This window comes from Brachyistius frenatus, unplaced genomic scaffold, assembly GCF_029030835.1.
Source record: "Brachyistius frenatus isolate BFR_SWC_R1_liver_20210118 unplaced genomic scaffold, ASM2903083v1 Contig_23, whole genome shotgun sequence".
NCBI classification, from domain to species: Eukaryota; Metazoa; Chordata; class Actinopteri; family Embiotocidae; genus Brachyistius; species Brachyistius frenatus.
In genome coordinates this window covers 3,975,001-3,987,500 of record NW_027210622.1, presented here as the reverse complement: position 1 = coordinate 3,987,500, position 12,500 = coordinate 3,975,001, and the positions used below count along the sequence as shown (strand labels likewise).

At 40.4% G+C, this 12,500-nt stretch overlaps 1 protein-coding gene across 1 annotated transcript in view; it reads left to right on the top strand.

The window, feature by feature from the left end:
- Window positions 1-6,328, top strand: part of pax5 (paired box 5) — a 57,614-nt gene extending 51,286 nt beyond the window's left edge. Inside the window, exons 9-11 of the mRNA XM_069697483.1 lie at window positions 89-175; window positions 1,060-1,146; window positions 2,959-6,328. Coding sequence (XP_069553584.1) covers window positions 89-175; window positions 1,060-1,146; window positions 2,959-3,041 — 257 coding nt within the window. The 3' untranslated portion in view covers window positions 3,042-6,328. The remainder of the gene's footprint in view (window positions 1-88; window positions 176-1,059; window positions 1,147-2,958) is intronic.
- Window positions 6,329-12,500: the final 6,172 nt, after the last annotated feature.

The following is a 12,500-nucleotide window of genomic DNA, read 5'->3' as shown; positions in this document are numbered from 1 at the left end:
AAAGATAAAATGTTTTGCAGCCAGGACCATTCTTTGTCTCCTACATTGTTTCTAAACATGCCGTTTCTTGTTTTGTGTTTTCTTTCAGGGGGAGATTTTTCCGGAAGTCCGTATTCCCATCCGCAGTATTCCACGTACAATGAATCGTGGAGATTTCCTAACCCCAGCCTATTAGGTTGGTGTATCCCGTATCGTTGTAGCTAGTTCTGCTTACCAGGACTGGATCAATAATCGTGTCAATGAATTTCATTTCATTTCATTCGACCTCGCATCCCACTTCCAGCCTCTCTAATTATGTTTTGTAACTTTCATGCTCCACTGTTCATTTTTTTCCCATTCCATTTCATTTTGTATTGTGTCGTAGAAAGCAGTGCATCAGAAACATACTAATGGTTCTACGGAGGGATTTTTTTTTTTTTTTTAAAAGACTGGCAATTTAGGCTGTGAATGAATTTGAAGAGAAGGAAAGATGCAGTGAGAGAGGAAGGAGCAGACTAGATGTTAACATTTCTGTGGGATTTTGTTTTACATCTGTTGTGGAGGAAGCAGACTGACCACCTATTGTTTCACGTTTCATGAAATCACCCTCACTTTAACAATTAGAAAGTTAACTAAGTCGAACAATCAGGATTCTTTTCTTTTTTTTTACACAAGGTAGCAGGACTTGATGCATTGGTACATGGAGTATTAAGTTCATGTACAAGTCATGTAAATTGGTATCTCTTAGCTACCTAATGCCTTGTCACACCAACAGAGATGCAAACAAACAACAACAAAAAAAACATCCATTGGTCATTCAGTCCCAAACTGCCACCAGCGTTGATCTCCTAAACTATAATGAGCTGGCAAGAATGATCTTATATCATAGGACCAATGTGACATGACAGCAAGCTACAAAACATGTCCTGGGGGTGGGGGGGGGGGGGCAATGGTGTAAAAGGTCAGTAGGTGAGAGGGGTCAACCTGTGATGACCTGTAGTGTGCCCCCCCCCACCCTTTCCTCTCCTCAACTCTCCTTTTCCCTCCTTCCTTCCCTCCATCCCTTTGCCCCCCCCCCAGTGTTTCAGCAGGATTATGGGTCTCTCCTGGGGACGGAAATCGGCTGCTCCTCCAGTCTCTTCACCAGCCAGGCAGGACAGATGCAAGGTAGGTGGCGAGAGACAGAGAAAGACGAAGCAAGTGAAGGAGTGAAAAAGCATGTGTGAGGATCCAGGAATATGTGCTGGAGGAGGTGCAAGGATGAGGAAAGATGATGATAGAGCACAGGAGGTGGAAAAGGAAGAAAGAATAAGAGACTGTAAGGGAACTTTGGTATGATAACGGATGAGTGGACACATAATATGAGGACAAGATGCACATTAGGAGACACTGAAAGGTTTAAGATTGATGGCAGGGGAAAGGAGACGCTGTGATACAGAGGAAAGACGGGGAAGGATGAGGGAAGAGGTGACAAATGAAAGAAAGAGGAGTTTAGAAAAAAAGAGGCAAAAGGGGAGAGAGGGCGTCTGAAGTCTGAGTGAGACTAAATAGTTTGTCAGGTCGGCTTAATGCCTCACTTCCCCAAAGAGGCTCCTGAGATTACCTGGACTGTGGACAGACATAACCTGTCAACACACAGCTAGGCTGATTGATGGAAGTGACAGAGACAGGTGTAGGCGTGTGTGTGTGTGTGTGTGTGTGTGTGTGTGTGTGTGTGTGTGTGTGTGTGTGTGTGTGTGTGTGTGTGTGTGTGTGTGTGTGTGTGTGTGTGTGTGTGTGTGTGTGTGTGTGTGTGTGAGTGAAGGGGAATTTTTTTTCTGTGTGTATTAAGGTGTGCGAGTGTGCGTTTTTGTGTATCTTTGGGGTTACAGTATTGAATTGACCTCTTCCCTGGGGAGAGAATAGACTCAAGGGATCAGTAGTAGTAGAGCTGTACTCACTATGTCAGCTTAGACTGTCACTTAGATGGTGTGTGTGTGTGTGTGTGTGTGTGTGTGTGTGTGTGTGTGTGTGTGTGTGTGTGTGTGTGTGTGTGTGTGTGTGTGTGTGTGTGTGTGTGTGTGTGTGTGTGTGTGTGTGTGTGTGTGTGACAGAGAGAGAGCGAGAAAGAGAAAGAGAAAGGAGGGCGATACTGACAGTCAGGAAGTAGACGGATTTCATTTTATTGGCTGTATGTGAAAGGGAGACTATTTTTTTACGTCATTAGCTTCATCAGCTCATGTCATCTCATCCCTGCCTTTCACCACTCACATTCAAAGTAAAATATAATCTTAACAGAAAATTGAAGCTGCTCATTCCACATTTACACCGTATTAAAGTTGTTAAAGGAGAATTCAGATTTATTAAAACCTGCGTCTTATTTTTGTCATTCTAACCATCATTCCTATCTGTAATAAAAATGAGTCTCACCAAGTTAATTGGGGAGATCTGTGCAAGCGATGACATTGCAACAGAGGTCCACTGGGAAAAAAAATGAACAGAAGCGCCAAGACAGTCATACAAGTTTTAAACAATTCGCCAGATTAGTCAAATATATTTTGAATAGAAAGTGATTTTCCTGTCCAATATGGGATTATCAGATACATTCTTGTTGCACTCACTTTCAGTTCTACCTCCAAATACTGGTTGAAAGCTGCTACAATTAAAACAGTTTTAAATATATGTATACTGTACATATATAAAAAACAATGGGTCAAATGACTGTATTTCAGGTTGGGTAAAAATACTTTGACTATTTGTTCAAACTTTACTGCAGCAAAGTCACTGGCCTCTGCACTCAAATGCCCACAACTGAAGAGCAACGACAGCCAAACAAACAGAAATGAGGATAAAATACAAAAATAAGACCAAGTTGTAACAAACTGGACTCATCTTTTGAGTAAATGATTTCTAATTCTATATTGACTTTTAGCTGCGTTTGATTTAAGAGAGTTGAAAGAAATGTGTGTCTGTGATCCCCCCCCACACACACACACACAGGATCGCCATACTATTACAGTGCAACATCACGGGGGGCGGGCCCTGCTGCCACTGCTACAGCCTCCGCCTACGACCGCCACTGACCCCTCCTGCAGAGAGAAGAGGAGGGTGAGGAGCGGGAGAGGAGGGAGGGAGGGATGGATAGCACCAGCACCGCTCAGTACAAACTGGCCTACGCACGGACTGCAATGAGGAGATTTCAAGTGTTTGACGTCAGTGAAGTTTGAATTTTCTTTGACATTTAAACGAACAAACACACTCCTGAGCTGCAGCACAAAACTGTATGTGTATCCATTACTGTGAGGATATAGGACTGATTTTGTAAACAGGTGCATTTTGGAAATTTGGACCCTCCCATAATCTATCAAGGCTTGGTATCCCTATCTTGTTTTCAACCAGTCATCTATGAACCCAGTAAGTCAGTGGACTGCATGCAGCATTGCAACTAACTGTATTGTGATCTTCTGGGTAAAATGTTGTGTTTTCAGGCTGGGAATATTTTTGATGACATTATTTGAGCTGATTCGAGCAAAATCACTTTTTCAAACAGTATTTTTGTGACCCGACATTTATCAATCAATTTTCTATGCCACGCTACAGTGAAGTAAAGACAATCCAATCCTCACAACTTTGACTGACCAAAATCACTCATATCATTATCAAGCTAGTCTCTTTGCTGTGGAATCAACACATTTACTCTGGGATCACAAAGTTTAATAAATGGGATACCCGAATTTCAATGGGAGAGTTCAGTGTTACAAATGTTTGCGAAGCCCCGCCTCTTTCTGTTACTGTTGTAACTGTCGAGATTACCATTCTCGCGGAGCACGTACTGTATGTGGTAAGGTCTTAAATATTTTTTTTAAAGCAATCAATCCTTGATTTCAAAACGAAGTACACAAAATCAGCTTCTAATTTTTAGCCTATGACCGTCAATTGGCCAATTTAGCTTTCATACTTGTATTTCCATGTTGAACATTTTCATTTGTAACGTTACATTAGACAAATCCAGTGAGGAGCAGGACAGAGCTGCAAACCTCTGGACACTAATAATTCTCCCACTGTCAGGAAATACTACACGCTGGATGTGCTAGTCATGAACTGCAACCACAAAGATATTTAGGAGTTAATTATGTGCTCTTGGATGAGACCAGACTTACTACTGTCAGGCAGATGAGCCAATATTTGAAGAACACATTACAGCATATAACTTTTTTGAACTACCCTATTGATCCTTGTGAGAAAATTGATCCATCCTATGCACACTAGGAGCAGTGGGCAGCCACACATTGCTGCGCTCGAGGACCAACTGCAGACCCTAACATATGTTTTTTTAAAAGTGGGAGCAAAGCAAAGCACCAGCCATTAACACACAGAAATATAAAAAGAACATGCAAACTCCAAACAGAAAGGACCAGGGGCTGCCGGGGATTCGAACCCACGCCACCATATTTATAGTTTAGTTCATTCCTCACACTTTTGTTTTTGTGTTTTTGGTTTTAAAAAAAAGAGCTAGAAGACTCCACCCTCTAAACTCTTTAAACGTCATATGTCATCCCTACAACAGTTCCAAGCACACTGCAGCAGCATGTCAAAAAGTCCAAAGCTTAACTGCCTAATTATGGTTGCTGAGCCATGATTGGATATTTGCTATTTAGGGGCGGGGTTTAGCAAACAAAACATCAATGTGTTTGTAAAACTGTGTCCTCACATGATGGATGTATTAGGGACAACTGGATACCGGAAGCCCAAAATGGCTCCCACTCACTAGTACGAAAATTGTTTTCCTGGCACATGAGCCAAAACAAGTTTCTTGGGTCCGTGTTTGCTTTTGTGTTCTACGGCCTACTATACATGCACATCTGTGTAATACCCAACTGACCATGCTCGCGGGTTCCCAATCAGCTGCTTGTGATGAAATCGCAAAAATAAAGCCAATTTTTCACATACTTTTAGATTTTACAAATATAAAACTCGTAAATTAACAGTAGACAAATTTGACCTTGTTTGGAGTTGGAAGTGTCCCGTCAACAGTTTGACACACAGCTCTTTGATGAAAGTGGTTTATTGGGAGAAAAAAAAAAAAAAAAGAAGCTTTTTGGGGCACAGAGTTTTTTTTAGTTTTTTTTTTTAGTTGCAACATCGCAAGCGACCATTTGTGAAAAATTGACAGCAAGGCTGAGTGGCGGTGCGGTATCTAGCTCTCTTAATACATCCATGCCTCAAATCCACATTCGAAGTGGTTCAAATGCCACTGACCAACAGACAGGCCTTTCAGTAAAGCACAGCCGAAAACATGAGCCCCCTTCTGTAAAACTAACAGTGTACATGTTCACATCAGAACAAAATCAATTCCACCGGGTCGTGTTATTGTACAGGAAGGTGCTATCCGACCTCCCCAGATGAGATTTAGTCCTGATCAAGAGCTATTTATAATGGAGGAGACAGAGTAATATATTAAGAAGCTTTTCTGCGCTGCACTCCGTGATGAGAGTGAATGCCTGTAATGATTTATAATAGTGTCACGCTGTTGTGCTAGAATAGTGATGATGATGATGATGATGATGATGATGACGATGCAGTGAAATATGAAATATGAAAAACTTTCAATATAAGAAGTCTTTGTTTATAAATGTGATCCTGTTTATAGTTTGTTGCCTGGTATCAGTCGACACAGGTGCCACTTAATGAGACGCCATTTTTAGCCGCCTCCTGAATATTCAAAAGAAGAACCAGGAGGCAGTGGCATCCTTTCTTTCTCTTCTCTCTTTCTCTCTTTCTCTTGCTCTCTTTAAACTCCCCAAAGATGGGCCCCCCCTAGTGGATCGGCTGATTAACTACAAAAGCACAAAGAGACTCAATCATCATTTAAAGGCGCCATTTTACTTTGTTGACTTGCTTTCAGAACCATGAAGTACTTCTTCTTATTATTATTATTATTATTATTTTTCTCCCCTTTTTGAGTGCGTGTCCTTGTGCTGTTTGACAACTTAAATTGTTTCTATAAAAGCATTGCTTTCGTGACAAAAATAAGTGAAAGTTTTCTTTTGTTCTGTTTGTCTCCTACATCAGTTCTGCGCTGTGACAATGCATGACACCAGGGTCGAGGCCTTACCCATCATGTACAGACAGAATTGGAGATATTTGCCCCTCAGCACTGATCTGAAATCAGTGTTTTAACCCCATCTGAGGGCTCACTATGTTGATCTTGTGAGAGGGCAATATCTTCCTAAACCTGTACGTAGCTTCCTGTTTCAATTCTATCAAAACGAGACTTGTACAGTAATAAGTGAAAGAGACGATAAGTCACAATGTCAATAGCAATTTCAATTATTCACATTTGAATTTAGATTTTAGTGACAAAACTTTCTTTACGATAAAAAAGACTTAAAAGATGCGTGGTGTTGTTTTAGCCATTGTCTGCGAGTGTTTACATACCTTTTGTTTGTTTGTTTTGGGTATGTGTGGCTGACTGTAGCGCTCCATTGCTACTGTGTAGTTTTTACTAGCTAACAGATTGGAGGCACCAAATCTGCAGTGTGAGACATTAAAATATAGCTATATAAACATACTATAACTATGAACACTGAACAAAGCTGTTAGTTTCTCAATCTTTGTTGTTTCTGGATTTTTTGAAATAGTAATAGAGTGGATCCTTTCACATTTGTAGACCTTAAAAAGTTGTGCATACACAACTCTAAAAGAAGATTCTTCTGACAGCTCGCCTGCTGTGCTGCCAGTGTGCACCGCAGCAGGAGTCTCTCTTTATTTCTCTCTTTTTCTCTTGATCCTTCTGAGGCATTATTGAACCTGAACCACACCAGCTGAAAACAAGGACAGTGCCTTTAGTTTTATATGTCAACATCCCCCTGATTGACCACGAGTCACTAAAATAAGATTGAGTGTCCCTCCCTGCAGCTCCTTCAACAAATCTCTGATTATCTGTCCAGGCAAACACAGAGTTGTAGATCATATAAAGCCTTTCACAAATAAGTACCAGACAGCAATTTCATTATACATTATTCACTATGCATCATCGGTAACATTGGAGCTCTGATCACAGGACCTAACACTAATCTCGCCCCCATACACGTCACATAAACGTCTTAAAATCTCCCCGAAAGTGGAGTTTTCAGTCACGGATCTGCGAACGCATCAGGTGATAGAAAATCTTACTCGTAATCTATGAGTTGTCAGGCAGCTACAATAACAAAAAGCAGAACATACTCCAAGAATATTAATAATATTCCAAGGATTTAATTGAATAAAATTCTGATAGTTAAAGGAGTAACTTTGCGGTGGTTGTTACACACACACACACACACACAAATTCCCCACAGTTTAGCGCCGCAACAATAGCTACGGCGGAGTCTTTAACGTAAACCCGTGTTGACGGTTTTTGTAATTACTACCACTGGCAGTAGGGGGCGACAAAAGTTCTACAATGTAGATTTAACATGTTAAAAAGATGTTCTACCATCTACAGAGTGCAGATTTTCAATCCCTAATAATTGTTATGAGTGGATCTGTGACTGATGTGTCCAAATTCTGGGAGATGTCCATACGGAGATTGATGAGGGTTAAACAGGACCAACTGGCTTGACAAGAAGTGAAAACTTCTAAAAAATAAAAAAAATTAAAAAAAAAGGCTCAAAATATATATTAAAAGAAAAGCCAAGTCAGTGACAGATATATTTCAAATCTGTTCATTATAACCTTTTTTTTTTTTTTTTTTTTTTTTTTTTTACCAGAGCGTCTTACAAATGAATCACCCACTTTTTTTTTCAGAAAGAAAAGTCACACACACACACACACACACACACACACACAACTGTAAACATGACAACATATTGATTGATAGTCGTTCTCCTTGAGGAGGTAGAGCTGTCTCCTGTGTCCAGTCACGTGAGGCAACAACATCAAACAGACCAAACAAAGTCAATGCCCGTTATCCGGTGTAGCCAAGAATCCCGTGATATAGTAACAGGATTATTTGTTAACTATGCATCTCATAGTGACACAGCTTGCCTTGCCATTGCTTTGACCTAACTGGTTCACATGGGGAGCGAGTGGATTCTCATTGGCCCGCAGCTGTTTCGATTGGCAGTTGTGACATTGACTGCAGTGATGAGGGGGGACTTGTCATTGTGGGTGGTACTATAGAAAGCACGGCGGGCAGAGGCCACCCACACCCACACACACACACATATATATATATATATATATATATATATATATATAAATAAATATAGGTACAGACACACACTTGCTCCCTCCCTTTGTCCTTTGCGAAGTGGTGATTGCCCCTCCTCTTATGCCCCTGTGTTCCCCAAGGGAGGCCAAACCTGCTGTGCCATCAGAAGCTCATCCCGTCTTTCTTCTCCCCCCTCCCTCAGCTCTAATCTCATCATATCTCATGCACTCGTCTTCCCCCGTCTCTCCTCCCCTCCTGTAGCACTGCCACACCACCATCAGGATTAGGAATATTAAAACTATTCTGTTGATTTCAGGCCAGTGACCTTCTTCAAAGAGTCCTCCCTCTTTCTTTAGACAGCCTTATTAATCCTTTTTTCTCTCCTTTTTTTACTTTTCTCTCTGACTATTCAGACGTCATGCTCACTGTCCTGTCAGAAATTCTGCATAGGAATGAAGCAGGGTGTTTTGTGCCAAAGCGAGGTCATTTCAATGGCAATATTGCTGCCTGTCTCTTTATTTGGTCAAGAGCGTTCTGTGAGATCGCATCTCATATTCTGTTTTCTCTTCGTGTAGCTCTAAAGCATTTAAAAACAAAAAGAATCACGAGTTCCAGATCAAACAAAGACATTTCATCTCCAGCACTTCTACAGTTTACTGTCCATGAAAATAAATTGCATCCTGAATCTTGATCCCAGCTCCGAGTCGAATAGAAAACTGAAATAAATGCAAATTAGTTTTTTTTCCCTTTATTATGATTTCTCACCGAGTGTGCACTGCCTGACTGTATCTCAATATGAATCCATGAAGATGGCTACTGCCTTCCTAAAACCTAAAGGGAATTCAGCATCACATCTTGACAGCAATTAGTGGCACAATCTGTTTCATGCTTGCTGATATAACTAGGCTCTGGACAGATCTCATACTGAAGTGTTACAATGTTCTGTACATCTTAATATTATTCAACTGTGGAAGAGGAGTAATACACACGACTCAGCCTACAAAAATCGACTGTGCTTTTTAAGCAGATGTTTCAATCAAAAAAAAAAAAAATCAAAAATAGATACATGATTTTTCACCTTACTGTGGCCTTTCGTGTAACAATCTGGAGTTTTTTTGTGTCCATGGCTTCCTATCTGGGGTGTTAAAGAGATATTTATATCTGTGACGTTTTGGTAACAAAAAAAAAAGAAAAGAAAAAAGGAACAAACAAAAGACGGAAATAAATACATCAGAATAAATTGGATTTTAACAATTCCGCTTGTTCTATTCTTCAAAATTAAACGCGACAAAAAGAAAACATATCTGTAACATTCACCAAAGCCTGTGATGCCTGTTTTAAATGATAGATTCTTGTACAAAAAACATATAAAATAGCAGAAAAGACTTACAGATACAAACACAAAATGAAGATAAGAAATGCCTTCAAATATTCTGGAGGGGAGGATTTAAAAAAAAAAAAAAGTAAAAGAAATGCTTCTTTAACAAAATGTGTATGTTTTTTATTCAATTTTCTAGTAGTTGCAAACAAAACTTGGTGTTTTTTCTCTTTGTGTGTTGTGTGTTGTCTTAATATTTGAATGTATTTTACTGCAGTGCGAATTTGCCAAAGATATCATATCACTTGATTTTTCTTCTTTTATCTTCTATTCAGTTTTTTGGTTCCTGAATGGCGGTCGGTTATGTTCAGAAAACTGGAAATAAATGGTGAATTTGATATTATGCTTATTTTTGTAATATTTTTATTGTTAATATTATTGTTATTTTATTTCCTGGCTTTGAGTTTACTGTGTTAAATATTAAATTGCAGTTTGCTTGATGCATCTCTTCATACTCAGTCTGTGTACCTGTCCATCCGTCCACCTGAGTGACTGTTGTTGGTGAATTATTCCATTTATGTACCTGTAATGTGAAACTAAGAAGTAATTATTTGTAAATATTTGCCATAATTTTATTGGTCCTTCAGAATAAAAAATAATTTTTTGGAAGTTAAAGGTTCTGTGTGAGTGTTTCGCTCCACATTTACATTAATTGATATTTCATGAATTATTTACACTTAACTTGTACAACTAACTAACGGTTAGCCCGCATGCTGGGCGGTTAGCCTGTTACTGTGGGCGAGGAAACAAAGAGAGAGAGCTGTTAAGTTTGTTCAATTGGTGGCCAAAAATGGCCAGTATGCTGCTCAGTGAATAAATCATCACGTTAATGATGATCATGACTGATGTTGGTTTATCTTTCCACTGATGGCTAACTGTTTTTGTCTGAGTGTCTGAAAACCAAAAACACCAACGACTTCAACACTTCCAGCCCGAGATGAGCCGGGAGCTTAAAAATAAAAGCAGGGTGGTTCCACTTTAATTCCTTTCATTTTGACATTACTACAGCTTTATTACAACATTGCTTAGTTCAACTAAAAGGTAGTAAACTGTCATATTGGCCTCAAGTGGTAATGGCAGATTTGCCATCAGCAAGGCTGTAAGACAAAGCGGAGGAATTTATAGCCAATAATGCTACTGAAATAAAGCACAGAAAGGCTGACTGACATGTGATATGCTTTGATTTTGAAATATCACTTCTAATATAGATAACCTTTGGAAGACTGAACGATTTACAGTGGTCGAGAATAAAAAAAAGTAAACAAAATAGATTTTAATAACAAATCGTAATGCTTGTAGAATCACCACTACTTAAAAATGGCAATACAAACGAATCTATACTCAAGTATTGTGATGGTATCAAATCGGGATATAAGCATATGGTTCCAGACTTATTTTCAATACAAACACATACTTGTTTCTGTTGTTAATGCCACATTCCTGTACATCCAGCCTCATTGTGGACAGTCTGGGGCTGCTGACAGAGCTGCTGGTTGTTTGTGTCTCGGTGTGACCCCACAGCGCTGCTTTCTGTCTGAGGACACACACATCTCATCTCGACCCCCTCCCTCCTCTCACCCCACCACTCTGAGCGACCGGAGCGTCCCAGTGCTGCAGTCTTGGCTGCTGGCCGAGTCTAGGAGGGGGCAGAGGTGTGTGTGTGTGTGTGTGTGTGTGTGTGTGTGTGTGTGTGTGTGTGTGTGTGTGTGTGTGTGTGTGTGTGTGTGTGTGTGTGTGTGTGTGTGTGTGTGTGTGTGTGTGTGTGTGTGTGTGTGGGTAAGGAGGAGGAGGAGGAGGAGGAAGGGGACGAGGGGTGATAATAGGACACAAGCCACGACATGGCGACAACACGCCACACACACAGAAAACAGCACATGCCCAGCTTGAGACATAGGCCAGGCTGTCCACAGATTGGGTGCCTGCCCAAGACACCAGAATGGCAAACAGCCCTTTTGTGTGTGTGTGTGTGTGTGTGTGTGTGTGTGTGTGTGTGTGTGTGTGTGTGTGTGTGTGTGTGTGTGTGTGTGTGTGTGTGTGTGTGTGTGTGTGTGTGTGTGTGTGTGTGTGTGTGTGTGTGTGTGCTTGTCTTGGTTCCTTGCCAGCTTAGGGAAACTGTAAGACTGCAAGAATGCATCATATGGTAAAGAATTAACATTTGAGTGAAAGTTAACAATTGCTGTTTTATCCGAGCCATCAGACTTTTTCTGATCCCCCTGATCCATAGGAACAGTTAGTGGGTCGTCCAGTTACAAAACACTGACACTGTTAGTGATATTCTCTTTAAATATTTTGATGGTTACGACTCAGATGCATGATGGTTGACTGTATGATGCGATGGACATGGCTCAATAGCTGGACTCCATTTAAAGTTAGCCATAAAAGCCTTTTTAAGCCATGTAGGATTTGATTCTATTGTGTTTATACCAGATATGACAGATGTGTCACCAACACACCACAGGAGGTCAGCAGCTTAATGCAACGCTCAGCCAGCACCATCATGCCAATTCATCGCACACACAACCCCGACATGAAGTTAGTGTTACACCCATTATAAGATAATGCGTCACAGCCATAATCATACACAACCAAAGCATAGCCACCATCACGGCAGCAGCAACAATCTGTCTTAATCAGCCTCTGCGGTAGTTAATGTGGCAGCTAGGTTAACTAGCCCCATTTGTTATTCATGAAGCCGCAATGATACACATGGATCAGCCACAGCTAAAGATGCTAAAGATGCAGTATGTCTACAACATACAATATAATCATTGTACACTTTAAAAATTCTTTGCAAGACGTAGTTGTAGCGAGGTTATTCAGAATATTGCAAGGTTCATGTACTCGGTGATAATTGGACTAAAACTATTTAGATACATTAGAATGATTTCATATGTTACAGTGTACTTATTGACCACGGGGAGCACGACACAGCCAGCAAAATCAGCTAGACAATATTTTCTGTAGTTCTGA